The sequence below is a fragment of the Sebastes umbrosus genome, chromosome 4, assembly GCF_015220745.1.
Source record: "Sebastes umbrosus isolate fSebUmb1 chromosome 4, fSebUmb1.pri, whole genome shotgun sequence".
NCBI lineage: Eukaryota > Metazoa > Chordata > Actinopteri > Perciformes > Sebastidae > Sebastes > Sebastes umbrosus.
This window is the reverse complement of record NC_051272.1, coordinates 17,730,673-17,758,447: the sequence shown is the minus strand read 5'-3', so window position 1 is coordinate 17,758,447 and position 27,775 is coordinate 17,730,673. Positions and strand designations below refer to the sequence as shown.

Here is a 27,775-nt window from a genome sequence, read left to right as displayed (position 1 = left end):
TACTAATATATATATTTCTCCTGTACGCAGTAGTGCAGTAGTTGAGTAAACCTGTGATGTTTCCTCAGACAGCCTCAGACGTTGTTCTTCTGTCACAGCTGCCAGCAGCAGTGTCATCAGTGACGTCAGCGAGGGTTGTAATCAGTCACGTGATGCGCGCAGGTCTGGATAAAGCGCTGCTCGGCACTACACAGGGCTATTCGCATTTATCCATCCTGCTGTGAATTATTATTATTTTATTGTAACAAATTTAGACAGGGATTTCAAAAAAAAAAAAGACGCAGTAAAATCCGACAAAATAATCTTTCTTATCCGCAGAAATCTGTGTTTTGTTTGGACTCATATTCGACAGATCATCTTTAAATCGACATGTGAGTAGATTCTTCTTTTATTGAGAATAAAAACAAACGACGCCCACACACACACCCTGTCTTTTATAATTAAGCTGTTTCACATGTTTATGTTTGAATATTTTGTGGTATTATTTGTGATGATGTGATGAAACCCTTTGATTTATTATTATGTTGATGTTGGATGGTTTATTATAGGACAATTGACGGACACGGTAAATATGTTATATTATTGTCCTTTAGCTATATGCATTGCAAGAATACTTTAATTCTTTATAGTGAGCATCCCAGCCTGTGTGTGATTCACTATATTGGTTACAAACAAGTCATATGGAGGCTTGTTTTATTGCATCGTGTGTTTTGCTCCATATAAGATGGCTTCTTGTGATGTGGGCATATGAGAAAACCCCTCTGTAGTATTGTGGTCGCTATGGTCAGTTGTGTTTTTTCAAAGGACCAAACGCTGGCTTTGTTGTAAACCAAATATGACCAATGCACAAAATGCAAGCGTTGCAACAAGCTTATCCTGCAGGCTTCTTTATAGTATGTTTCCAGAGTCTCCTTCATTTTTCTGCTCTATTTATCTTGGGCGTGTGTGGTTTCCTCATCAAGCAGCCAGGGTCCCCCCCTGTCAAACATGAGGAATGCAAATGGCTGATGAGGGTGAGGGTTGTCTTCATGGCTATAAGAGGGAACAGATGCTGAGTGAAATGTGAAATGTTGTGGTGGTTTCCTCTTCAGATCAGACTGCCCATCCTCCCTGCCCTCCTGCTGTTAACAGAGCCCTCTAATCCTCTGCACAGCCTGAGAGACTATACTGACTGTCCAGCAGCCACTGCCTCTACACTGTAAACAATTGCTGTTAATTTACAGCAGGATTTCAACAGTATTAACCTGTTATTGCTAAAAACATTGCTTTACTGTTAATACAAAGGAATCTGTTAAATTACACTCATATGCTGTTTTTTAACTGAACTATAATGCATTCTTATAAAACATCACTTTACTGCTGATCAACTGTCTAAAGTATCATCAGTAACAGTTTCATGCAGTATTTGTTTAATTTTGGGACCTGATCTGCTCATGTGAGGCTTGTACATTGTACATGATTGTAAAATCAGTGAATTAGCTTTATTGTTCTTCTCTCACATGTTGTTATGGTTTGCATTCTGTGCTTGTAGCCAGCTAGAGACAGACATTTTTGGGAAAAGTGTCAACAAGTCTATTATAGCCTTTTTCCTAGCAAGTGCCTTTAATTGTATTTAGTGTGACTATTCCTATGTCTGTAACCTGCTAAGTCTATTCATCTAGGCAAAAAATAATGTTTATTAAAATGTATGTAAAAAATACAACCTAAATAGTGCATTAAAACAAATCAGTAAGATAATGTAAAAGAAAGGTGAAAAACAGCTATATAATGTATCTTTAAACAGTAAATTTACTGTGAAATTAATTTAAAAAAAACCCAGTTCAAACTGTATTTTTTATTAACAGTACAAAGCTGTAAATTTCAGCGATAGTATAATAATGTTAATTTAACAGTAACATAAAGGCAACCCTGCTGCCAGTTCTTTACTGTTATTTTACTGGTAAATTCTTAACAGTGTATCTCTACTGGGCCATCAGCACAACAACACTGTGATGATGCTCAAAGCAAAGTCAAAAGACCTTTATTTCAAGTCACATGCAGTGTCAACATCCTGCATGACTGTTTAGGGAAAAATGATGAAAAATAATTGTTTCTTGAATGAAATATCAAAAAGGCATGGAGGAAAAAAAACAAATATTTATATATATATAATTATAAAAATTATAACCTCCATATTGAATTTAATCGCATTCCAGCCAGTCACTGTTCAAGCTTTAAACAAATAAGATGTTTCCATTATTTTTTTTTATCAAAATTGAGCCTGTTCTACCTGACGAACCCATAGCTCTATCTTCACAAACTGGTTCTATGTTGATAAACACTGTTAAAATCTAGTGATGCACAGATCTGACTTTTTCAGTCCCGATAGCGATACCGATACCTGGGCTTTGAGTATCGGCTGATACCGAGTACTGATCTGATACCAGTGTTTAATTAATAAGCTCTATGTCTAACTGTGTGGAAGTGACTGTGATCATTCTTTTATGTTTAAATTAGCATCAGACTTAACTTAAACATTGCTTTTCTAACTTGGTAAAACAAAATGTGACCAATAAATACAAATATTTAAATTTATTTAATAGTTCTTTATTATTAAAATGATAAATTGTACTCCAACAACTTGTTAAAAAAGCTTCAAAATTAAAAGGAATTACTATTTAATGCAGCAACAAATTGGTCAAAACTTAAACAGGAATTCAAATTCCAGTATATATATATAGTATATATCAAAATAGAATTGAATAGATCACCGATATCCGATCCATCTATTTGAGTCAGTATCGGCCCGATATCCGATCCAGTATCGGTGCATTCCTAGTTTATTTCAGACTTTAGTCAAGACTCCAAGGTTTCTCTAAATAACAAATATATCCGGTTGAACTACAATGAAAAGAGTTTGAAGTGATGAACAGTTTTTACATTTATAATGGTGCAATATTTTAAAGGAAGCACTGGGACCAGCAGATACAGAATATGAAGTGTGATATTCTCCAACAGTGTGGGAAAAAAATCAAAGTTTGTGGCTCCATCAGGGCGAAATGTTGGAAACATTATAATAAACCAATGACTGACAATCTGTCATTTCTGCATAGCTGATGGTCGGAGGTGACTCATAAAAACAATAGTGGATGTGAATAGGGAAGTTGCCTTGTTGGCTCTCAAGAAGAGGAAATCCGCTGTGTCCTTATTTGTGCTGCTCTTATGAAGAAAACTGTGGTGAATGAAAAGATTGCAGTTTCTGGGGAGGCCGTGAGTGACTCACTTCCAGTCATGGCCTAACATAGGATTGCCTGCTGCAATAATAAGTGAGGTAGGAGGAAGAGAGTTGGAAATCATGTAGAAAATGAAATATCAAGTTTGGTCGAATCCGGTTTATTTATAGGCATTATGGCTCAGAGGATTTTAGAAGTATTTCTAGATTGATGGACTGAACAATCAAAGGGATGCAATACTGTGTTAAAATCAACAAAACAAAGCACACAACGCATGACAGCAAAAGGCTATTTCTAATCTGGAGCAGCCTCCGCAGCAATATAAACTTCAGACACTAATGGAAAACTCACAAAAAACATTGTTCACTGAGAGGTGAGATGAATAGCTTTCTAGTCAATACAACAAAAAGGCCAATAACATGAAAAAATATGAGATAAACCAGAGAAACTATTGTGATAGCTGTGCTTTTTAATATTCAGGGTACATCTGTTAATATTTACGTTTAAAACATTTTATTCACAGAGCCTTTCTGAACAGAATACATCTGTGGTAACAACACAGCCCGTTAGTCGACTTGTATCTAACAATGTTCCCGGCTTGATTCAGCACCGGAGTGAGAGAAATGTTCAGTCTTTCAGTTTTCATGTCGTTGCTATGGCGAGGATTAGTTATAATTTTTTTGCCTCTGCGTCCTGTTGAGTGGGAGGAATAGACGCAGTGGATGATGTACTGTAGTCGTAGTTGGAGCTGGAGATTACATCTATATTTAATCCTGAACCTTCCAAGTATTATACGACACATCTGCCATGCCAACGGCTGTATATTTAGCAGCAATCATGCGATACCTACTGGGAGCAGGTACTTCATTTGAAGTGTTGCGTCACATTAAAGAAGAGGTGGAGCTAGAGAACAGAAACATGTTGAGCTCTAACTTTCTTAAATGAAATAAAAGGGATTGTTAACACAGATTACAATGAAAATATGACTTTCATCCTTTATCATAATTACTGTGTTGGAGAGACGTGATATATTTGAAGACATTATTTGCTGTCAAAAAGGTCTATAATAATAATAATAATAATAATAATACATGAAGAAAAGACCGTCATATTTCTTCTTTTGTAGACAAATCAATGTGGACATGTTTTTCTATTAGTGTGTAAGAGGAACCAATGGAGCAACATAGAAAAAAGACTTTAAACCTGCATCACAAAGTGTCTCAACTCCTGTTTTCTGTTTGTACAGCTCATAAACATTCAATCTCAACACAGCTCAATCAATTATAAAAGCCAGAGCGAACGAAAGAAGCATAAGAAAAACAAACACAGTAATACATAAGTGAAAACAAAATGTAGGCCTATGCATATTTATAAAAAACAGTATTGAAGAAGATCAGAAAAAGCTGAAAACTTTTTCGCAGTAGTTTTGCATGCTGAGTCATTGGGAATACCCTCAAGGCTCAACACTGCAGAGCACAAATAACTCACATCAAAACAGCTGTCAGCTAATCAGGGGAAACACTCATAAACACATTTAGGCCAAAACACTGCAAGACCATAAACAACCTTGTGATTATGAGTCATAAAAGACAACTCAAAATATATCTGACTGAGTTTTGCTCGTACATTGTTTTGGATGGTGTTCTGGTTTAGGCTCAGAAACGTGCCTGCTACTACAGATTATCTTCCTTTTTCCATGTTACTGGTGAGTTTGACGCCCTAACCCTGTAAGCAGTGCTTAGCTTTCTGTCCCATCACTCAGCCACATGGGGGAACGGCACACAGCTCCATTAGCTTTAAAGCCAGTGGAAGCCAAAGTCCTAAGTGGGTGAGATACGGTCACAGCTTCATGTGTGCCATGGGTCCTAGCAGTGACACATCCAGTGCAGAGGAGGCGAATAACTTTATGCTAAATCCCAGTGGGGGAAATAATAGGCGGCTGTTTATCGGTTTGCTAGTGAGTGTGGAGGAACTGCTGAGAGAGATAAAGCAGACTCTTCAGCTGAAGCACAATAAGCCGGCCCAGCGCTGAGAGGGCTTCCAGGGCTCCATGCTTTGTGATAATGCTATAACAAGCTGACTCACAGGCGCTCGCTCTGTTGCTTTCATTTTTCACGACATTGTTGAGCGCAGAATATATGTTGTCTGAATATTACTTCGCTGAGAGCTCAGAAAAAAGGCTTTTTGCTGCACTTCACTGCACCCTCTCTTCATTTCCCAATGCTCCATTATAGTTCTGGTACTTTTCCTTTCTGCACATTTTTCTTTCTTTTTTTTTTTCTTCTACAAAGGCATGTGTTTTATTTTACATAATCGGTCATGGCATATAGCAAGGTCATTGGTCTTAAGCTCTCCCATATTTCTTGTTGAAATATGGTGTTTTTGCAGACAGGAATGCACACTAAATGCTTCCAGATGCTCTCATTATATTCTGCTGTTTCTGCAGTATGGTGTGTATTTGTAATGTAAGTAATGTCTATTTTACATGCTGCATGGAATCTGTGTTATGCAACAACTGGAGCAACGAGACAATTAATACATTGTGCTCAGAGAGTGATTTTATAGGTGATGCTGTCTTAGCCAGCCTGGTCTGCTCAGCCAGGTTGTTTCCTGATGTCAAAGGCCCGTTTTCTTTTGTTTTTAAGCAGCTAGCAACATGATTAAAATGCATAATGGATGAATTCTCTCCTCTTCTCTATTTTTTAGGAATGGGAAATGATGGAGGATAAAGGGCCTCGTGTAGCCGACTACTTTGTGGTTGCCGGCCTCACCGACTCGTCCAAGCCTCTGGAGGAGGAGCTCCATTTTGACGACGCCGGCCCCAAGTCTGTGAAACCCAAAGCCCCCATCACCGACGTAGCTGTGGTGATACGCTCCCTGGGTGAAGAAGTACCTCTGGGTTTCACCTGCGTTGAAAGCACCCCCTCAGGCCTCTCTGCAGAGCTCAACGGAGCCAGCCTCAGGGGCCCGCAGATATTCTTGTGCTTCAAGCGAGGCAGAGATAAGCCTCCACTGACAGATCTTGGGTAAGCAGTAATCCTCACCGCTGACCCCTTTACTCACCCAGCACCACTAATCACTTCTCTGCCACTGGGTCACTATAATCTGCTTTTAAACACATCCTCTAGTCTGACTTCTCTTCAATGAATACATTATCAAAGAATGTCTCGTTTCAAAAGGATCATATAAAAAGGTCACTGCCTTGTATTTCAGGGTTCTGTATGAGTGGAAAGAGAAACTGAAACCTGGATGTCACCTCGTCCAGACCACGCCCTCAGGTCGCCCTGCCAACATCAGCAGCTCGTCATCCCAACGCATCTACATCACCTACCGCCGCGCGGCGAAGAGCCAGCCGCACACGTCACTGGCCGTCACTGATGTCTGCATCATCATCCCCGGCAAGGGGGAGACGCCCCCTCACACCTTCTGCAAGGTGGACAAGAACCTCAACAGCAGCATGGTGGGACAGAGCTCTGAGATCACAGATATATCTCTAGTGTCTGTATGAATAATGCAGGTTTTGATTGATCTGTGATGTCTTATCTCTTATTCCAGTGGGGATCCTCAGTCTACCTTTGTTATAAGAAGTCTCTGGCTAAAGCGAACACAATCGCATACAAAGCAGGTAAAGTGGAATTGATTGATGAAATGTCAGTTTTATTCAAGTACTTTAAGGGAGTTATGTGTTTGACTGTGATGTGTGTATTTGTGTCCAGGTCTGCTGTGTAGGTACCCCAAAGAGGACTATGAGTCCTTCCCACTGCCTGAGTCAGTGCCTATGTTCTGCCTGCCCATGGGGGCAACGGTCGAGTGCTGGCCAGCACACACCAAACACTCCCTGCCTGTATTTTCCACATTTGTGCTGACTGGTGCCTCTGGAGAAAAGGTAATATTTATATTACCTTACATTACCAATAACCATGTTCCCTTTCTCATAATCTTTCATAATCACTTTTGTGCCTTTGCAAAACACACAGAAACCTGCAAACGTGTACTGATTTTGCCGAGGAAACCAGAGTTCAGAGTCCCGCTATGATTCATTTACATCATCATTAATTAGGTAGTTCCCCCAAAGTCGGCATCGGTTTTCTACCCTTAAATACATAAATTCTCCCTTAATTGCTTCATTTCAGCCAGCCTCTCCATCTTCATCTCCCCTCCTCTATCTCTCTCTGTGCAATAGTATCCCTTATGGACTAGTTTGTTGATGAACTGCAGTAGTTTTTCGAAGAATTACCAGACAATCTTAATCAATGTCTAAACTCCGACTGGAATCAAAAATGGTCTAAAGGCTGCGTTTGGAATACTAAAAAAGGCTCTAAGTCTTTGAAAGCAATGCAGCATAAAAGATTTTTTTTGCAGCTCATCTTTTGAATAATGGATAGCTCATGCACCACTTGGGCCGGTGCTTAAGTTTTAAATGCTGAATGCCTCAGTGCTCACTCTTTCTTCCCTGCGACCTCCAGTCCTCTTCAGACTAGTCTCCTGGTACTTCATGCCTGGAATGATCTGTTTATTTATTTGGGAGGAACAGCTTCAAAGGACTGAATGTGATTTAGCTGATTTATTATGATGAAAATTCTCTAGTGGAGCCGCCACAACAGTTTACCTGAATAACATCTTTCAAAGGACCTCTGACTACTGTGGTTTGTGTCTTTGTAAAGTTTGCATCAGGATGTTAACAAGTCTTTTTGTTTGTGTACTTGTGCATGTGTTCAATATTCTTTATGCGGATCATAACACTTACATTGTGATCTTTTTGCTTGCAGGTGTACGGAGCAGCCATCCAGTTCTATGAGCCTTACTCAGAGGAGGACCTGTCAGAGCGTCAGCGCTCACAGCTCGGCCTGCCAAGTGTTGATCTCGGACCTGACGGGACCAGGAGTGTTTACAGCAACAAGAGCATCTGTCTGCTCTCCCACTGGCCCTTCTTCCAGTCCTTCAGGAGCTTTCTCACATTCCTCTACCGATACTCCATCTCTGGACCACATGCCCTGCCTATTGAAAAGTGAGCAATGTTTTACACATTCATTCTCTTTGTTGAAGTCTTATCACGTTTCCGGTCTCGTCCTTACATGCTTTATTAAGTGATTATTTTTTTCACTCACAGGCACATCTCTCACTTCATGCAAAATGTGCCATTCCCCTCCATTCAGAGACCACGCATCCTAGTGCAGGTGAGCTGAAAATGAGAAATTTGATAAACGAACTAATGACTTCATTTTGGTTTGACGTGAATGTCTTTGAACATGCCGTAGTCACGAGCTAAATCCTCTTCCCACTGACGCTCTAACGCTCTGTCTTCCACAGCTGTCTCCACATGACAGCCTGATACTCAGCCAACCCGTGTCCTCTCCACTGCCTCTCAGGTAGAGAAACATCAGTAAAAATGTCACATTATAGCATGAAGACATACTATATTTACCTGAGTCTTGATCTGGAAACATTTTTTTTCATTTGCCTGTCTAGCGGTGGGAGCCTCTCCACATTGCTACTGAATCTGGGCCCGAAGAACGCAGCCACTCTGCTGGTGCTGGCAGTCACAGAGCACAAGATCCTGGTTCATTCCCTGCGTCCAGCTGTGCTCACCAGTGTTACAGAAGCCCTTGTGTCTGTAAGTCTTTTGTTCTTTTTTTTCCTTTACACTTTTCCTGGTAATACCACTAAAGAGGGTGGTCTTTAATGTGATTATAGCTACAATGGCGGATGATGTAAGAGGCAGAGCTGCGGCGTCAATGAACCCATAATCACATCAAAGAGGACCCTTTGGTATTATGGATGTTCGACAACAATTACCTCTGAAAAGCGCTCTTCAAAGAAATATGCACATGAAGTTCTGAAAAAAAGATGACTAAATAAGAAATATTACTAGTTTGCTGTTTAAATGAACTCTATCTATGTAGTATATGTATCGATCGTATTGTGATATATTGATCCTCCCTTTCAGATGATCTTCCCCTTCCACTGGCCGTGCCCCTACATCCCTTTGTGCCCGCTGGCTCTGGCCGGTGTGCTCAGTGCACCGTGTCCTTTCATAGTGGGTGTGGACTCCCGATACTTTGACCTCTATGTGCCCCCGGCTGACATCAGCTGTGTGGATCTGGACACCAACACGATCTCCCAGTAAGTGACCTCTAACTGCAACCGCTTTGTAATAGATGGCAACCTTCAACTCTAAGACAGTCAGCCAAAAATCATCTTCTCACGGTTTAGGTTTTTATAGGTCTGATGGTGAAAATTCTTCCCAAGGTTATCTGTATCTGTCAGTGAGAGCCTCTTATGCAATGATACGAGCTGGAATGTGAAATATTATTAATGTACACATAGGCTAACCATTGGCTTCTCACATCAATTCAAAAGCTAGAGAGATTAAATTGTCAGTGCTGATGTCAGTGACTCCGTCTCCTTCCTTTTGCAATATTTCTTGACTGTCCTCCCATATAAAGAAAACCATATGGTGTGCTTTCAGAAAAGACGACAAGAAGGCTTTAACGTGGAAAATCCTGCCCAGGAGAGCCTGTAAACATCTTCTGAATACCCTGAATAAGCTCCATCAGCAGCTCACTGAGGGTGAGTCCAGTCTGATGCTGTGTCATTTTATCTGTGGTTTCATGAATAATAAATGCTCGCTACTTGAGTCTGTTGAGTCAGCCTGTACAGTCAGTTTTACAGGAACAAACTCATTGGATGCTTACACTGTTATATGAAACCAAAACTAATGATGTTAAGTGTATCCCAGGAGATATGAAGTGTAGGATAGTCTTTATCCACTCCTGCTCAACCTGCCTCATCTACTTAGATTCATCATTTACAGTGATTCCCAGAATTGCTTTTGTCCTTTACTCAAATTTCAGCATATCAGGTAGCTGAATGTATTAGGGTTTATTATGGTCTGTCTACAGTGAAATCAGAAATATCTGCCTCTTACCATGGTTTTTTTTTTCTTTGTGACGGTTAAACATCGATGCAAAATGAATCCCAGACTAGAAAGGAGCTCTTTGGCTGCGACAGATTAACATTTAGGCTACCTTTGGTGTTTTCACACTCCATTTTGGCTGAACTGAAATTATAATGATGTAATGTTGGCCAGTGATACTGAAACATACAATAACAAAAAAACAGAAATTAATACAAAAATGATTTCAGCTTTCTGTGTTTTAGAAATAGGTGTTATTTGGTTAGCTAATGTAGACCTGAGGCTGGTATAGTCAGAGCTGAGTGCTGGTTAAATAGAAAAACAACTCATTTTTCTTGTCCTACTCTCAATATTTTGTGAAAGCTCAATCTGTGCTGTAATTGTGTGGTTTCTAATAAACAATTATTTGTTGCCAAGTTGTTTTTTTGCTTAATCTACTGTTGTGTGCTCTCAGGTGGTCAGCTGAACCGTGAAGATGTGCACATGGAGCACACGGTAACTGACAGCGAGCTCAACGGTGGGAAGAGTCTCCACACTCTGGAGCTGGAGATCCAGGAGGCCTTCCTGAGCTTCATGGCGGCCATCCTACGAGGCTACCGCTCCTACCTGCTGCCCATCACCCAAGCCCCCTCTGAGAAGACCACCGATGCCAGCTCCCTCTTCGACATCCAAGGTACACTTCAGTCTGCAATGTTATACTGCGTGCAGTCACAAAAACACGCTGACAAGCTATTGTTGCCGTGCCTATATGTGATTCAGTGCTGTAGTAGGTCAAGGAGTTATGGTGTGAGTGCTGCTGCATCAAAATTCGGCCTAAATCATTGCTGTAATGACTCAGGCGATTTAGCTTAAGCCTCAGCGGAAATTAGGGTTGGATGACAAATCAGGGAAACCGCTATGATTAACCACACAATGTCCCCGCACATCTGTGTGCTCTTATGCAAGCGGAGCAGCGGGGAACAAATAGTTTCATACCACATTATTAATTTCCTGTAAATGTTGGTTGAGTCCGCATGTTGACCCCGCAGACGCTCTGAAACAGCTTGATAAGTGAATGTCCAGTTTTCTAATCGTATATTAATGACCACTTGTCATGTTTGATTTTACATAATGTGTTTTCTTTCACAGGCTTCATAAAGAGCAGAGACCGCTCCCACCAGAGATTCTACTCCGTCATGGCCAAGACTCAAATGTTCAGCCGCTTCATAGAGGAGTGCTCCTTTGTCAGTGATAAAGACGCCAGCCTGGCTTTCTTTGATGAGTGTGTTGATAAGGTGAGCTTTGCAGTGAATCTCTATTATGGATTTTCTGTGTCAGGGACAATTCATCAGTAGAACTGCATCATTCTGCTGTGTAGGAACAAATGCTCCAATAACAATATTTAGTCTGGTCTCCACCTGCTTGCAGATTAAAACAAAGCTGAGGCATTTAGAAGTTTAATAACATGCTGTCCTCTCAATTAACATGTTTTATTAAGGTCTTGGGTTTAATTTGAAGGAACTAATAAGCAAATAACAATGACTAATAGGAGTAAACATAGTGATTAACGCTCCACCGCCTCCCCTGAGACACTTATTAACATCAGCGCCAAGCTTTTCTCATCTATAATGTCCCCTGTTCTTTCAGTCCTTTTAAAAGTGATTTTCTGTCTTCTTTTTTTAGTATATCTCTTGCTGTCCTCTTTTTCTTCTCTGATTTTCTGCCTTTTGTCTTTTCTGCTGCTCTGTTTGTCATCATGGCTGCTGCCTGGTAGCTATTCACCACTGGAGGCAAGGTAAGCAACCAAAACTGGTGTTGTAGTTTAAACCTGTTATGTTTGTGAGGGTTAATGGGTTTTTTTAAACTCTTTTCCACTTTTTAGCTGTAGTAGAATCCATTATGAACCCAAGTGAAGTGTTTTCCATTGTTCTTAGTGCGTGACTCAGCTCAGTGTTTTGTTCGTCTGTACTGAATATATCAAAGTGAAGGAGGAAAGGGAGTGGAGCTAAAAGTGCAAGAGAGGTTTTGGATTTGAGGATGTGCATTAGCTGTCAGTGTGTGTGTCAGCAATCTGCATTATTGAACCAGGTGCCATTAAAATGAACCACACAAAGAGGTTATGCAGGACTCTGTTAGAGACTCCGAGGTGACGCTGAGACAGTGAGATTAATTATTTGTGCTTGCCTCTCGCTGAGATGACTGTGCACTATCCTGACTCCAAAAGTCTCTCTGAAATATAGAAGAATGAGAGAGGACGACAAAGACATAGGGGACAATCCTTACTTGTTGAGAAATTAGAAAATGAGTAGGGCTGTCAAAGTTATAATAATGTGTTTACACAAATTTGTTTTAATGCCACTAATTTCTATAACGCAATCGATCTTTCAGAGGCTGTAGCGGGCTCAGTTTTAAAGCTAGAGGGAAATGAAAAATAACGCTCCAAACTTGTGCTAAATTTTGGCAAAGAAAAACTGTCATGGACTTTTTCAAAGGGGTCCCTTGATCTCAGACTTGCAAGATATCTGAATGAAAATAGGTCCAACTGTACCCACGAGTCTCCCCTTTACAGACGTGCCCACTTTATGATAATCACATGCAGTTTGGGGCAAGTCATAGTCAAGTCAGCACACTGACACACTGACAGCTATTGTTGCCTGTTGGGCTTGAGTTTGCCATGTTATGATTTGAGCATATTTTGAATGCTAAATGCAGTACCTGTGAGGGTTTCTGGACAATATTTGTCATTGTTTTGTGTTGTTAATTGATTTACAATAATAAATATATACATGCATTCGCATAAAGCCAGAATATTTGCCCACTTCCATGTTGATAAGAGTATTAAATACTTGAAAAATCTCCCTTTAAGGTACATTTTGAACAGATAAAAAATGTGCATTTAATTTGTGATTAATCGCAATTAATCGTAGACAATCATGCAATTAAATATTTTAATCAATTGACAGCCCTCGTTGTGAGTTTTGTTGCTTAAGTCCCACAGGATGTGGGCTAGTCGTGCTCATTCACACAATGAGAGGGTTAGTCATTTGGCGATTTGACAGCTTTTATTAACACAACCTGCCTACACATGTTTTGCAACACACAAAAATGACAAAACATCGCCCTCTCCTCCAAAAACAAACTCTCCGTGCTTGCAAACTTGTGCAATCAGGAAGTCACATACATTTACATCCTGCATGAACAGTGGGAGCTCCTGTATGTGTGGTCACTGCGGTTATATTATTGAGAAGTGGAAGCATTGATTCATTCAACGTCAATGCTGCTGATGTTGACAAAGAGTGCGTGATTGAGAAAGACCTCTTGGGTGTAAGAGGAAGGGCAACAAGCGGAGAAACACTGAGCAGAATCGAAGCAGGGGCAAATAGGTCAGCGAGAGTTAGTTGACTGAATCATCCACTCGACTGAGTGGAACAAACCCTGTAACGCAGTGGCACTGGGGAGCTCTTCAGCCGCTGCCATAATATTAGCGTTTTTGTGAAGCTCATGTCCGAGATAAGCTGGTAATCGATTCAGATAAGCCAAGTGAATGCACATCAGCGTAGCAGGCTTTTTATGATCTCCCAGACAGCTATTCAGTAGTGATTTTCTCCTAAAAGAGAGCATGGCTTTACCTTGCCATGCAACACAAAGGAGTGCTACTGCTGTTGTTCTCAGACGGGCAGGAAGGCGGTGGAGCTTTGCACACATTTCTCCATACAACAGATCAGTCAGCCAGTTCTGAGCTGAAGGAAATGTGGCAGTTTAGTATCAAGCACTGCTGCCAAAGCGGTACAGTTTAATTGTTTCATGTCCCTAGAGCATCCATTTCGTCCAGGTCACTGCAGCCTGGATTCATTTAGTCTTGGGGGAGTCGTAGGATCAAGCCCACTGCCTTGGCTGTGCCCTTTAGATCAATGGAGTGGGGACACGGGCCATATTTATGATGTAGAAGGACTCATTACTGACATCTGTTTGTCTTCACTGACCCTCATATCTGATCTGATCTGAGGGCTCGTATAGTATCAGATGTCCATAAGCCCCCAGGCAGCATTAGCATCTATAGATGTATTTTTATAGCAAAGATAAGATGAAAGAACAGAGGGAAGAATAATGACAAATGTGTTTCTCTCTTGAAAACCAGATGGACATTGAGCGGCCAGAGGAAACCAGACTGATCGAACTGGATGAATCCCACCGCAGTGAGCACACGGTCTATATCAACCCCCCAGAGCTGCCTCCACTACCACAGGGAGAAGAGCATCCTCTGTGCTATAGGTACCACACTGCAGATCAATGTCTTAACGATAGAAACAAGGCTGCTTTTCTTTCTTTTACACTGTCTTACACAGACACACACTTAAAGAGCACTTCTCGCCGACGCTGAGTGCACACGCTGCAGCTCTCGAAGGAGAGACACAGCCTAAATTGCCTCCGTTGTTGAAGAATTTGTCAACGCTTTAGGGCTTTGTGATTATTTCGAGGTGGAACACATTGCTTTTGGATTCTTATGTCAGTGCTCAAGCTTCCACGGTGTCGGAGCCAAACTATTGTGCATGTCACTTGGCTTGCCAGTGTTTATGTGGGATTGATGTCTATTTCAGTTTGTGTGTATAATATGAGTGAATATATGTCTTTCTGCAGCTACTCTGGGTTCCCTGTGCTGAATGCTGAGCTCCTGGAGCCGCTGGAGGGACCAAATCCTCCATCAGCAGGCATGACCTCACGCCACAGCAGCCCAGCCAGCCCTACGGCCATCTTTAGGCGCTCTAAACAGGTCAGCCGTACGAGTAGTGAGTTTTCCTAGAAAGTAGACTGTCTATGTCTTTTACTAGCATTTTCTATTGTGAATCCATATAATTATAGATAAACATGTTAAATTTATCGTCAGATCTGATCCTTATTTGAGCCTTTTTATGTTTGCAATTTAAGAAGTTAAGCTTATTTTACTGCTGCATTCATTCTACATAATGAAGGATACGGGTATAAATGTGAATGCAAAATGCAAATCTGGTTGCTGGAGGATGGTAAATGATCTCTATGTGTGATCTTTTTTTTTTTTATCTCAGGAGATCAAATCAGCTCAAAGGATGGCCAAAACCTATTCATCTATGCCTCAGATGTGGTCCAAGTGTCTGCTGCGCCACTGCTATGGCCTCTGGTTCATCTGCCTGCCGGGGTTTGTTGACACCTGCCACTCAAAGGTGCGGGCTCTGCGTACCGCTTATGATGTGCTGATGAAGATGCAGGACAAGAAGCTGCAGGCTCCAGATGAGGTGGGAAACTGCTAGACAGCCGTACAGACAGCCATATACATATTTAGTAGTGTAGATTTTAAATCTTGGTGTTTTCTGTCCAAGGTGTGTTACCGCGTGTTGCTGCAGCTGTGTGGGCAGTACAGCCAGCCAGTCCTCGCTGTCAGGGTGTTGTTTGAGATGAAGAAAGCTGGAGTTCAACCCAACGCCATCACCTATGGGTACTACAATAAGGTGTGTGATCTTCGTATGTACGGTACAAACACACAAGGAAGCAATAAAGAAGCTAATCTGACTCAGAAAAGTCTAGTTTAAATGGTTAACCACATATACTGTACATGTTCATTGCTCTAGGCGGTGTTGGAGAGCACCTGGCCCTCCACCACCAGAGGAGGCTACTTCTTGTGGGGAAAGCTGAGGAACGTGGTCCTGGGTGTGCTCCAGTTCAAGCAAGCAGGGAGAAAACAGCGGACACCGCACAGAGATCCTCAGCTTTCAGGTGAGAATTAGGGCCGTCCTCGACCAAAGAAATTCTTAAACTCACGTAGAGATCATTTATATATATATATATATATATATTTATATATATTATTATTATTATTATTATTATTATTTATTGATTTATTTATATTTTTTTACTGATATCTGGCACCCCCTAATTTCCTTATTAATTTCGGCTGATAATTTTTAATTTTATTAGCAATACTTCTGCAAATACCTGGTGAAATATACTCCCCACAGTCATCACTCAAGTTTTTGGAAATACACAGAAAGTTAGATATGAAGTCATATATCACAAAGATTACAGCCAGAAATGAAAACACACAAACAAATAAAATCCCTGCGATTTATCAGCCATAACATATTTTTAAGCATATTGTCCAGTGTCGTTATGACAACTGACACACAGTATATCACGCACTCCCACACCGACTGCCTGCAAATACTTAAACAAACACCAGCTGTCGTTGTTTTATATACAAGACTAATCAGGTCTTAAGTTGTTTGAGATTGCATTAAGTTCAGTGGTAATAACTTTTCAATCGAGTAAATGAGAAACTGAAAGTATGTGATTTTTTGTACTTCCTGTAGTTCTAAATGAATAAACATGTAAATGAGTGCGGTTGCTTCTTCAAGGCTTCTTTCCTGGTCTCATATGAAGGATCATCCAAACTCCCGCCTCCTCCAGTGCATCTCGTTCCCAACCCGCATTTCTTTAATGACACTAATTAAACAGAGTGAAGAGGTTTTCCTCCCCAGCAGTCACAGCACACAGGTTGCTCTTGATGTCAGTCCCTAATTCCCACAACAGCCCAGTTAGACTGTCATTACCATAATGACATGTTGTGTGAGGGGCTCTAAAGAAAACATCATGCTTTACACCCTAAACTGTAACCATGTTTTTGTTTTTTTATTTTGATTTCATTCACTTCACAAAGAGGATTTTATACAAAATTCCCCAAATGGTAATGTGATCATGTTGAATAGCATGTCCTTTTAGTTATTCCAGTGAATAAATCTTCGTGAATTTACAATTGCTGAACTGAAAATATGTAATTTAATGTGATTCATTCAACCCTCATCTTGGTTTCCTTTGAGTTAAAATTCAACAGCAAAGTGAAACCTTGATTCTCTTTTTGCACTCTGGCATGCCTTTATGTTGTTCAGTCATGATGACAGCGACGGGGCATTCAAAGCATTCCTGCATATTGCAGTGTATGATAACGATTACAGCACTATTCAGTGATTGTTTACACAGAGCTCTTACACCAGCTGGTCTCATAATCCTGTTGGTACTCATTTGTTTTAATCATCCTCTCCCTTTTCTGTTATCTCCCTTCAGACGGCAGTGATCTTGACACAGTCAGTCATGGCAGTTTGGACAGTGCCAATGACTCGGCGGAGCGCGCTTCCATCGACACCGACTTCACCAAAATGGACTCCAGTGATGATGGATTTAGTACAGGTAGGAAAACACAGATCTGCTCCTTTCTTCTTCGAGCTATTTCACTCTCATCCTTTAATTGTGTCACATCTGCTCCTCTTGTCTCAGCTTCACTCTGGAAAAATTTCATTTTAATTTGATTTGATTTAATTCATATTTCAGTAGCCAAACCACGTGATTCATAAACCTTAATTTAGCATTTTAACTACTTAAATGCGCTACTCAAATAAATTGTTTTGATGTCATTGCACATTCTGTTTTCTGTCGATCACCTGACACCCACAGAAAGAAACACATTTCTCCAGTACCAAGAAATTCTTCTAAACCGTGTCACCTATAAATATTGAGTCGAAGAAGGGACAAATGTTACACCAGCTCATCTGAACAGTCAAAAGTATAAATGAATACGTAAATAACATCATCAAGTTAAAGAGCTCAAACAGAGCGTTTCAGACAGAGGGTGAAAGGTGGTGCGTGAGAAAAATAAAGCGTTTTTTTTTAACATTAAAGCATGTAAACATGTTCTAGTAAATGGTAAATGGACTTGCATTTACTGTATATAGCGCTTTTCTAGTCTTCCGACCACTCAAAGCGCTTTACATTACATGTCAGTATTCACCCATTCACACACACATTCATACACTGACGGCAGAGGTTATTAAGGTGCCAACTTTGCCAATCAGGATCTAATCTAAATACTCATTCACACTCTGATGACTATGCCTTCAGGAGCAATTTGAGGTTAAGTGTCTTGCTCAGGGTCACATCAACATGTGACCTGGAGCAGCCGGGGATCGAACCACCGACCTTCCGATTGGTGAACGAACTGCTCTACCCTAAAGTTTGCTAAATATCATTATATTGGTATTTGCTTTATGATCATGAAAATTCAGGTCCTACCGAGATTTGAACTCGGATCGCTGGATTCAGAGTCCAGAGTGCTAACCATTACACCATAGAACCGCTTGAACAAATAGAAACCCAAAACGTGCAGGTGAAAATAAGCACAATACGTCCTCTTTAATATTTTAAATTATAAAAAAACAACATGATAAAGTAACCTGGAGCAGCCGGGGATCGACCACTGACCTTCTGATTGAGGGACAAACTGCTCTACCCTCTGAGCCACAGCCGCCCCTAAAGTTAGAAAAGACGCTAGTTTTATACTTCACACTAACTTATTATTAAGTTATTTAACTTATTATCATTATAATGGTATTTGCTTTATGATTATGAAAATTCAGGTCCTACCGAGATTTGAACTCGGATCGCTGGATTCAGAGTCCAGAGTGCTAACCATTACACCATAGAACCGCTTAGTCAAATAGTGCACCTAAACATAATGACAATACGTCCTCTTTAATATTTTAAAATTATAAAAAAAAAATACATGATAAAATGGCTAATTACATTTCAATGGCATTAAAAAGACATTGGGAAAATGTAAACTAGGCAATCAGGAGGCACATGCACATACATAAAGTCTTTGCAGGTCATGTGTAACAATCTGAACTAAAAGATGGAAAACATATTTCACATGGACCATTTGTGGGCAAAACATTGTCATGTCCATGTAGTATAAAAGAAAAGAGAAAAGACAGCATCGTGCAAGAATTTGTTGTCTTTTTGTAAAAATATATAAGTTAGCCTTGGATCAGTTGCCTTGGCCACACTCCAGTTTCTTCTTTTGCCTCATTATGACTAATTTACTGTAGATAAGGGGCAGTGGAGACAACTGGGCTTACAGTGGGTCTTTCAGCAGGATAAAGCTCTTACACTCTAACAACATCATGGACTTGAATCTGGCTCACGACTTGTTTCATGTTTCTCCCTCAGTGGGAAAACAACTGAATAAAGCAGAACTTCTCTGCGAGGATAAAATAAATCACAGTAGAGGCGGCTCGTGCTTTTTCCTGCAGTTTGACCTTGTGAATATGATGCAAGTTTTTCAAAGAGTCTATTCCTCTCCTGCTGCTCCTGCTTTTCTATTCTGGGAGTGCTGTGTGCTGTAAAGCTGTTGGGAGCGTCACCGCGCTCTGTTGAAGAAAAACTCTCAGATCAGTTGTCACTTATAAAGTAATCCACGGAGACTAAATATCAGGGTTTTTTTATTCACTCAGCTCTTTCTGAGAGAGGAAACTAAGCAAGGTGGAAAAATACAACAAAATAACTGTAGCTGTTTTTCCAGAAGAGTAAAGCTTCTTATCTTTCTCAGGTGGGCAGTCAGACCAAGGCTACGATTCACTCTCCAAAGAGGAGGAGCGGATGTGCGGCAGAGATAGTGACAACACACCGCCGGCGGAGGATAAAGGACCGAGGCAGTCCAGTGAGTTATGGATTAACTTCCATCCTAATCTTTGACACTTTGCTACCATTTCTGCAGGAGTGAATCACAGTTTACTGGCAGCAAAATGAACGCTATGTCTTTAAAAGCTGGGGTATCATGTGGCAGCGTGGGTGTACTGTATTCTCCAGCCCGTCCATTTGATGTTATATTTAAATGTTTTTGAGAAACACATTCTGTTGATGGATGAATGTGTTATGTAAGCAGGTGATTGTTTGCATGACAGGATTTGTCTTGAATTCTGAGGCTAATAACAACACGCCGTGTCTGACGCAATCTCTGTTCCGGCTTTCATGATCAATAATCCTCCCTAATTGGTGTGGGCGTTTCATCAGAGGCTTAATTGTGGACTTAATTTTTTGGGGTAGAATCCAAGACAGCCTTATTTTAAGATTGAACAGCTGTCCCTTAAGGAACTGTGCAGTTGCCAGTTTTACCCTTCTTCACCCCACTGCATAGCTTTATGCTGGCACAAATGGCATCACTCCAGCAACTAGTGATTTTCTATATGAAATGTAGATTTTGCATGAATCAAATGTTGCAAGAGATTTTAGAGGTTTTGTCAAATTTGCTAAATGCACAATAATATCATTTATTGTTGTATCTCCTTAAAGAGGACCTATTGTGCTCATTTTCAGGTGAATATTTGAGATTTGGGGTTTCTAGTAGAACATGTTTTCATACTTGAATGTTCAAAAAACGCTTTATTTTTCTCATACTGGCGGTCCTGCAGCACCTCTTTTCACCCTCTGTCCCGAAAAGCCCAGTCTACTCTGATTGATCAGCTGGCCCACTCTGTTGTGATTGGTCAACTGACCCAAACTTTTCAGGCTCCACTCCAGCTCCGCTCTAACTAGCTTTGTTTGAGGGCGTGCCAAGGAAAGGGAAAAAGCACAAATGCGTAATAGGTCCTCTTTAACAATTTTTGTATTATTTAAATCTCCAGCACCTGAGATTGAGGTTCCAATCAGCAGCATCTCTCCGTCTACAAGAAACTGCAAATCAACAGATGTCAGTGCAGGTAAGTTTTATTTATATAGAAAAATATCAAGAAGCCATTATGATTGTGTATAAAAGCCACAGATCTCAGTCTTACTGTATGGGAGCTGAATGTTTTGTTTTTGTCACAGGGAATGGCAACAGGCTGGTTTCTAGTCCATCTAGTGACACCGTTCTGTGTGGAGTTCTGCCAAAGTCAGAGAGGCCAAAATCTCTGGACTTGTGTGGTGGACAAGGAAGTCTTAGGCTCGCCGTCCCTCACCTTGGCTCAACAAAGCAGCATCACCTAGCTGCTGACAGACTGCACGGGGTAGAAGAAGAGGAGACAGAGACTGATAAACAGAAACCTCCGGTGAAGAGGAGTCTCAGCTGCAGCGGTGCAGCGGAGAGGCCAGGGATGTCCATAGAGAGGAGTGTCAGCTGCAGCGGTGGGACTGTGAGGAGAACAGGTATCGAGATGGGGTTTGATCCCCTGTCACTGATGGCGACAGATGAGGTACAAGAGTGTGATGAAGAGAACAGCGGCACGCCCACGGCCCGCCGTGACCTCGCTGAAGAGATTGAGATGTACATGCACAATGGCAACAGCCCTCTGAGCAGCCGCACGCCCAGCATGGACCTGCAGAGCCCCTCGAGCCCTTTGTTTCGATCCGCCTCGTCTCCTCACGCCTCACCGCGACCCTCCGCCCTGCTCCGCTCCAACACGCACCTCCCGCTGCCTGTGAAATCCAAGGAGAGGCTGAGGTCGTCGCCTTCTCTTCCTCTGGGCGTCTGTACCAAAGACAGGGAGAGGCCTTCCTCCTTGGTGTCACCCTCCTCACCTACTCCCTCCTCCTCATCATTCTCCATGGACTCAATGTTCACCCCAACTCTGGACATCTTCAAGAGCAGCTTCTTATCAGCAGGGAAGGGCGTGGCTGAGAAGGCCAGCCGCTTCTACTCTCGTCTGTCTTCCCAGACTTCATTAACACAGGTTGGTAGTGCAGCATTTTCCCCGAACTAATATACCCAATATAACTTGCTGATCACATCCACAATGATTTTTCTCCTCCTCCTCTCCTGCAGGATACAAACTGTGACCGGATTAGTGTGTCCTCACTGACCTCAGGAGAGGCAGACTGCTCGTCGCTGCTTGATAATGACTCCTGTCTGGACCCAGATGGTTTCACCTCCCCCCAGCGCGGCAGCGTTTCCAGACTCAGGAGGAGCCCAACTGTGGGTCACACCAACCTGGGCAGCCCCGGCACCCCCAACAGAGTGTTCAGACACAACTCCTTCTCTGGTTTGTTGCACATCCTTTAATCAGTGTACACAACAAATATTGTTGGAATAATGCTCTTAGTTTATTTTGATATATGGAATCTTGAGATGATTGCGTTAGACGAACAGCACAATCCACATTTATTTAAAGTTGGCAGTGTTTATGAAAACATCTCCTATGTGAGAAGGTCATGTCTTAGAGGCATACTCATTAAATTGCTGTTTTAACTGCAGCGTTGTGTTGGTTCCCAGCAAAACACTTCTTGGCGATCTAAATTTAGAGTAAGAGTAGGACTCGGTAATGGAGAGTGTCGGGTGTTCTGTGCGAAACTAGGCCAGCAGGCGTGAGGGCTGATTCAGTGTGTGGGCTGCTCTGCACCCATCCACAGGCCCTATGCTAAGCATAGACACGTGAACACGCACACGTGCATGCACATTCCCAGACACATCGATGTGAAACACAGATTCACCAAACCAGCAAAACAGCAAAAAAAAGTCCACTGATTGTACACTTTTTCGAGTCGCTGCGTCATTTAATTTTTCCACTTGTGCTGTATTTAGTCCAGATATGTATAGCTAAATCTTGGCTTTTCTCGTGTGTCTAATTGTATAATCCTCCATGGCATCCAGGTGGTTTGGCACTTCCTTCTAAAATCCCTCACACTCCAGATTCCTCCCCCGACACCAGCCGCTTTCAACCCACTCCCAATTACACCATAGAGGTAAGTTCCTCTTATATAAAATCACTCCTCCGTAGACTGACTCAGACTATCACGAATGAGTGTTACACTCTGTCTGCTGCTTTTTGTCGTAGGTGCTGATGTCCAGCTGTTCACTCTGTAAGACGTGTGACTGTCTGGTGTATGACGAGGAGATCATGGCTGGCTGGACAGCAAATGACTCCAACCTCAACAGCACTTGTCCCTTCTGCGGCACAGCCTTCCTGCCTTTCCTCAATGTGGAGATCAAAGACCTGAGACCACAGAGCAGGTAAATGCTCCCTTTGCACAGACCAGTATGCACACACTACACATTGAATAATTAATCAGGTGCTTCCATCATTTCACACTGAATTCACTGATAATGCGATTTAATGTCTTTGATCTCTTGCGCTAGATTATTTTTAAAGTGGCTAGCTGTCTGGCACTTTTTCCAAAAGCCCTGACACACATGCACGAACACACACACTCAGACACAAAATCTTGCATTCCTGTGCCATCCTCTTTAAACAGATCCACTCTGTGTCTCCCCTCAGGTCTTCTAAGGAAAGTAATCCTGTTACAGAGGAAGTCACGTCGCCGACTCTCAATCCCGAGGCCAAAATGTCTGCGGCAGACTGTGCAGCTAAGTCATCTGCAGCACCCCCGCAGGAGAGCAGCGGGGGTGCTGGCCCGACTCCAGTGACGGTGCCCTACCTGAGCCCTCTGGTTCTGTGGAAGGAGCTGGAGAGCATGCTGGTAAATGAGGGCGACCAGGCCATCTCCTCCCCGAGCGTTGTCGACCAACACCCCATCGTCTTCTGGAACCTCGTGTGGTACTTTAAAAGGCTGGAGCTGCCGAGCAACCTGCCGGCTCTTATCCTGGCCTCCCAGCACTGTAGCCATGGAGACCAGGTATGCATGAAGGTGTCTGTCAAGCTCACTGACATACAGTTGTGTGTACATTGACCCGTTACCCATACAACCATCATTTTATCAACTCTGTTTTAAAGGACATTTTTGGGAAATTTCACTTTGTTGCCATGAGTTAGATGTGAATATTGATACCACTCTCATATCTGTATGAAGCCAGTCCAAGAGAGAGGTATTGATCTTCTATCTATTGATATCATCTAATTCTCGGCAAGAAAGCGAATGAGCGTATTTTCCAAAGTCATCAGTCAGAAAATCCAACTTTGGTGACTCCTAGTGGTAGTTTCAAATAGATAAAATCGATCAATGCAGAAAAGCAGCACATAGACCCATTTTCACTGGGAACATCTCATTCTTTTTTTAACAAATGAAAACTAAACACTTTTATAAATACATTCAAATTCTACTCATAATGGCTGTAACATGCAGAGTAAGGGATTAATGTTCTTCCCGTTTTACCCCTTGCAGACTCCCCAGAGCGTTTCATCCGAGGACAGTAAGCAGGTGCTTGTGAGGATTATGTGGGACAACCTGAAGTTGCACAAAGACCGAGTTCAACCCTGCTATGTCCTATGGAACACACATTGTAAGTCACTAAAGTGTTTACTTTAACCGACTGAGGTATAATGTGTTTCAAAAGGGGAAATTATTTTCAGAAAATGATTCTGCTGGCAAGTTTGATCAAGGTCAGGTATAATTTACATGTAAATTAAATAATGCATATGAAGTAAAGCATGCATAATTCAGTTCATGACTCTTATTAGTCACGCCGCCCTTATCAGTGCTCTACCTTCAGAATTGATTTTGAGTGATGGAGATGAATGAGCCTTTGATCAGGGTGACTTTTATCTCCGGCTCTTTGCAGGTGCAAACTCCCTGGTTCGCTCTGGGCTGTGTGAGGAAGGCCAGGTCTTCACTGTGGAGCTACTGCAGGGTTTCGTGAGGAGCACTAAGAAGAGTGATGTCTATCAACCGATGAGCCAGATCATCCAGCTGCTGGGGCCAGAGCTGGGTTTTAAAAGACAGAGGTGAGGAGATGAAGAGTTTAGCGTAATGCCGTGTGTGAAAGATCATATGAATGGAAAGTCTAATTGGTTTTTTTTCCCTCTCTCAAAAAGGAGCCTCTACCGAGATTTATTGTTCCTCGCTCTGGTGGCTTTGGGAAAGAACAACATTAATATCAGTAAGTCCAAAAGCATGATATCCTGTTTTTAGCCATGCTAGCTGTTTGTCCACCACTTTAGTTCAGACTATAATATCTCAACAACTGTTAAACGGATCGACATGAAATTTGGTGCAGTTATCTATTGTGCTCAGAGGATGAATTCTACTGACTTTGGTGATCCCTTGACTTTTCCTCTAACGCCACCAACAGGTCAAAGTTTTCATTTATCCTGTGAAATATCTTAACATTTACCAGATGGATTGGCACAAAATTTAGTACATTTAGACATGTATGTACCACTTAGGATGAATTGTGATCACTTTTGTGATCCCCTGACTTTTCATCTGGCGCCATCAACACATCAAAAATAATTTTGTTTTCCTGTACTTGGTTTTTAGACCAAATACCTGCAAAACTAATGCCACTCAACTTCTGTTGTACTTTGTGTTTAGTGCTTAATTAGCAAATGTTAGCCTGCTAACATGCTAAACTAAGATGGTTAACATGGTAAACATTATACCTGCTCAATGTCAGCATGTTGGCATTAACCTTGTGAGTCTGTTAGCGTGCTGACGTTAACATTTAACTCACAGCAGCCTCACAAAACCACCATCATGGCTGTAGACTCGTCTTTTTCTTTATGCAGAAGCTAGAACTGATATGTTCTTGCTTTGTCAAATACATGCTACGCCGGGCTAATGGATTAAATATCCAACTGGTTGAGGCAGATGGCTGCCGACCCAAAGCCGTGTTCTGCCCAAGGTTTCTACTCGTTAAAGGGGAGTTTTTCCTTTCCATTGTCGCATAAGAATGCATCCGCATGAGGGATCTCTTGTTGGGTCTCTAGATTATAGGGTACGGTCTGGACCTGCTCTATATGAAAAGCATCTCGAGATAACTTCTGTTATGATTTAACGCTATATAAAAATAAATTGAATTGAATTGAATACATTTCATTGACACATTACATTCTCATTGTTGCCTCTTTGCAGATGCTTTTGACCGGGAGTACAAGTTGGCATATGACCGCCTCACCCCCAACCAGGTTAAACTGACACACAACTGTGACCGGCCCCCCGGAGCAGGGGTCATGGAGTGCAGGAGGACTTTTGGGGAGCCCGGTCTGTAAACTACTTCTGTTTTTCTGTCCCGTTATGTTTTTCCTTCAACCATGGTCACTGCTGCTGTTTTTTTTTTTTTTTGGACTGCTCCTCAGACTCAGGACCAGCTCACCTGACTGGAGCACAGAGCTCTTAAGCACAATGGGAAAATGACACTTAATGTAAAGCAACTGCCATGAGTTTCTTGTATACTGTTAGAGCTGAGAGGCGCGGAGTGACTGCCTTGTGTTTGTAAATATTTAGAAAATCCACTGTATTTTCAGTATAATTATAGTAAAATGTTTGTACAGTTATTATACAGTCTATTTTATGACTTTGTTTCTGTTGAAGCTGTGAGTAAGTATGTAAAAGTTAGTGTATGATCATCACGTTGTCGACATCCATAAGTGGTCCTGGTGACCTTGTTAAGACTGTTGTTGAGTGTGTGTATAATAAGTACTTGCTTTTAGACATTTGTGTTTTCACAAAGCACTTTGACAAGATGAGCTCTTGCCATTCATTCCCGTTTACGTAACGCTGTGGCCCAGCAGCCTACGCTTGAGTGACTTTTTATTTGGCTGCTGCAGGACTTACTGCACTGTTTAATATTTCCATTACATGTAGTTAATGAAAGCAAAGAAATTCCTCCTCATCTGCACCCTGTATATGTAGCACGGCCATGCTCATATGCCTGAATACACTAAACTAGATGGCAACATCAAATCAAATTATAAAACATAATATTATTTCTGAATTAAGAAGGGAATACTCAATTATATGTATATGCACAATGTTTATTCGTTTATCCTTTTTTTGTACAATGTACCAAAATAACCCAAAAGGGAATAGTACTTCTATGATTTATTTACAGTTTTTTTAAGCAATACCTTTTTTAATGTGAAGATTGATGTGTTATATGGGACCACCAAGGATAGATTTCCTTAAAAACAGTACAATCAAACTAACGGATGAATAAAAACTGCAAATAAATGTTTTCTGTTGGTTTAATCAACACAATTTTTTTTTGATAAAGGAATTAATTTATTGACACATATATAAAAATGTACAGTGTATTTGATTCTAGTATTTTGTATATTTCCTTTTGGTCTTCACTCTATGGTGTCAGTTTTAGACATTTGGACAACAGTATACTGTTTAATGTGACATCCAGAGCAAAAAAAGGACATTTTAAATCTCTTTGAACAGATGATGGTGCATGTTTTCTTTGCACTGAGCATATAAAAGATGTGTTAATGTCAAAGGTGTTATGTTAGGACAACAGCTCTGACCTGCCCTAATTCAAAATCACTTCCAAAAATGAGTGTGATGATTCACTGTGTTAATATTGTCTTTCACTTTTAACTGACAAAAACCTGCCTAGATTCTGGTTGTAGTAGTGTGATGCAGCTTCACAGCTTATTACTGGACCACGATAACATTATGATGATACGATGCTGGATCAGACGAGGCTGTGCGCTTGGAATAAACACCAAAACTACAGCATGTACATTTGCATTTTAATCACTTTGTAAGTTGTGACAAAAAAAACAAAACACTGATGACCAAAACATCATATGATGTGTATATGTTGTTTACACAATTTGTCAATTTAAACAATGTTTATGAAGTATTATTTATCATTTGTAACACAGATACTAATTTGTATGATTTTTATATATATAAAAAAAAGAAATCAAATTTCTTCCCTGGCTGGATCTATAGTTTGCATTCATTTATGAATAAACATGTTTATTCTACAGATGTCAAGTTTGATTTATTTTTTTTGCTATTGCTATACCTGACATTTTTATAAAAAAAAATGATGTGCATGAAAGAACAGTGAGTTCAAGCAAGCTCAGGTTCTCTATAATGAATGTTATAAAACAATTGTTGGCGCAAGTGTATACTTACATATTATACAAAATTCACATTTCCAAAAGGTGCACATAATCTAAATTTCTAATTACTTTCTGTA

The 27,775-nt window shown here is 41.1% G+C and overlaps 1 protein-coding gene and 2 non-coding genes across 5 annotated transcripts; 1 reads left to right on the top strand and 2 right to left on the bottom strand.

The window, feature by feature from the left end:
- Positions 1–162: 162 nt before the first annotated feature.
- Positions 163–27,557, top strand: dennd4a (DENN/MADD domain containing 4A). 3 transcript variants are annotated; one of them, XM_037767547.1, is made up of 31 exons: positions 163–371; positions 5,919–6,238; positions 6,426–6,672; positions 6,768–6,837; positions 6,929–7,098; positions 7,982–8,220; positions 8,323–8,389; positions 8,523–8,581; positions 8,682–8,826; positions 9,160–9,335; positions 9,682–9,782; positions 10,583–10,801; positions 11,257–11,402; positions 11,882–11,902; positions 14,246–14,379; positions 14,746–14,878; positions 15,171–15,377; positions 15,462–15,590; positions 15,711–15,855; positions 17,200–17,322; positions 19,517–19,627; positions 20,592–20,666; positions 20,776–21,617; positions 21,710–21,926; positions 22,535–22,626; positions 22,719–22,894; positions 23,160–23,517; positions 24,004–24,121; positions 24,401–24,563; positions 24,654–24,718; positions 25,693–25,829. In XM_037767547.1, the coding sequence occupies exons 2-31, from the start codon at positions 5,928–5,930 to the stop codon at positions 25,827–25,829; spliced, it is 5,196 nt and encodes a 1,731-aa protein (XP_037623475.1). In that variant the 5' UTR covers positions 163–371; positions 5,919–5,927. The 3 variants fall into 3 exon arrangements, with proteins under 3 accessions (XP_037623475.1, XP_037623476.1, XP_037623477.1); XM_037767548.1 differs by lacking the exon at positions 163–371 and having other exon boundaries at positions 5,928–6,238; positions 25,693–27,557; XM_037767549.1 differs by lacking the exons at positions 163–371; positions 11,882–11,902 and having other exon boundaries at positions 5,928–6,238.
- trnaq-cug lies at positions 18,193–18,264 on the bottom strand. Its single transcript has one exon. It is a non-coding gene; the product is annotated as a tRNA-Gln (tRNA).
- Positions 18,544–18,615, bottom strand: trnaq-cug. Its single transcript has one exon. It is a non-coding gene; the product is annotated as a tRNA-Gln (tRNA).
- Positions 27,558–27,775: the final 218 nt, after the last annotated feature.

What these genes read in the sequence shown, in the direction of transcription:
- dennd4a (XM_037767548.1), top strand. Translation starts at nt 5,928, where the DNA reads ATGATGGAGGATAAAGGGCCTCGTGTAGCCGACTACTTTGTGGTTGCC. An exon ending in TTACAGAAGCCCTTGTGTCT is followed by an intron (nt 8,827 to 9,159) that starts GTAAGTCTTTTG and finishes CCTCCCTTTCAG; the next exon opens with ATGATCTTCCCCTTCCACTG. An exon ending in ATCAACAGATGTCAGTGCAG is followed by an intron (nt 20,667 to 20,775) that starts GTAAGTTTTATT and finishes TTTTTGTCACAG; the next exon opens with GGAATGGCAACAGGCTGGTT.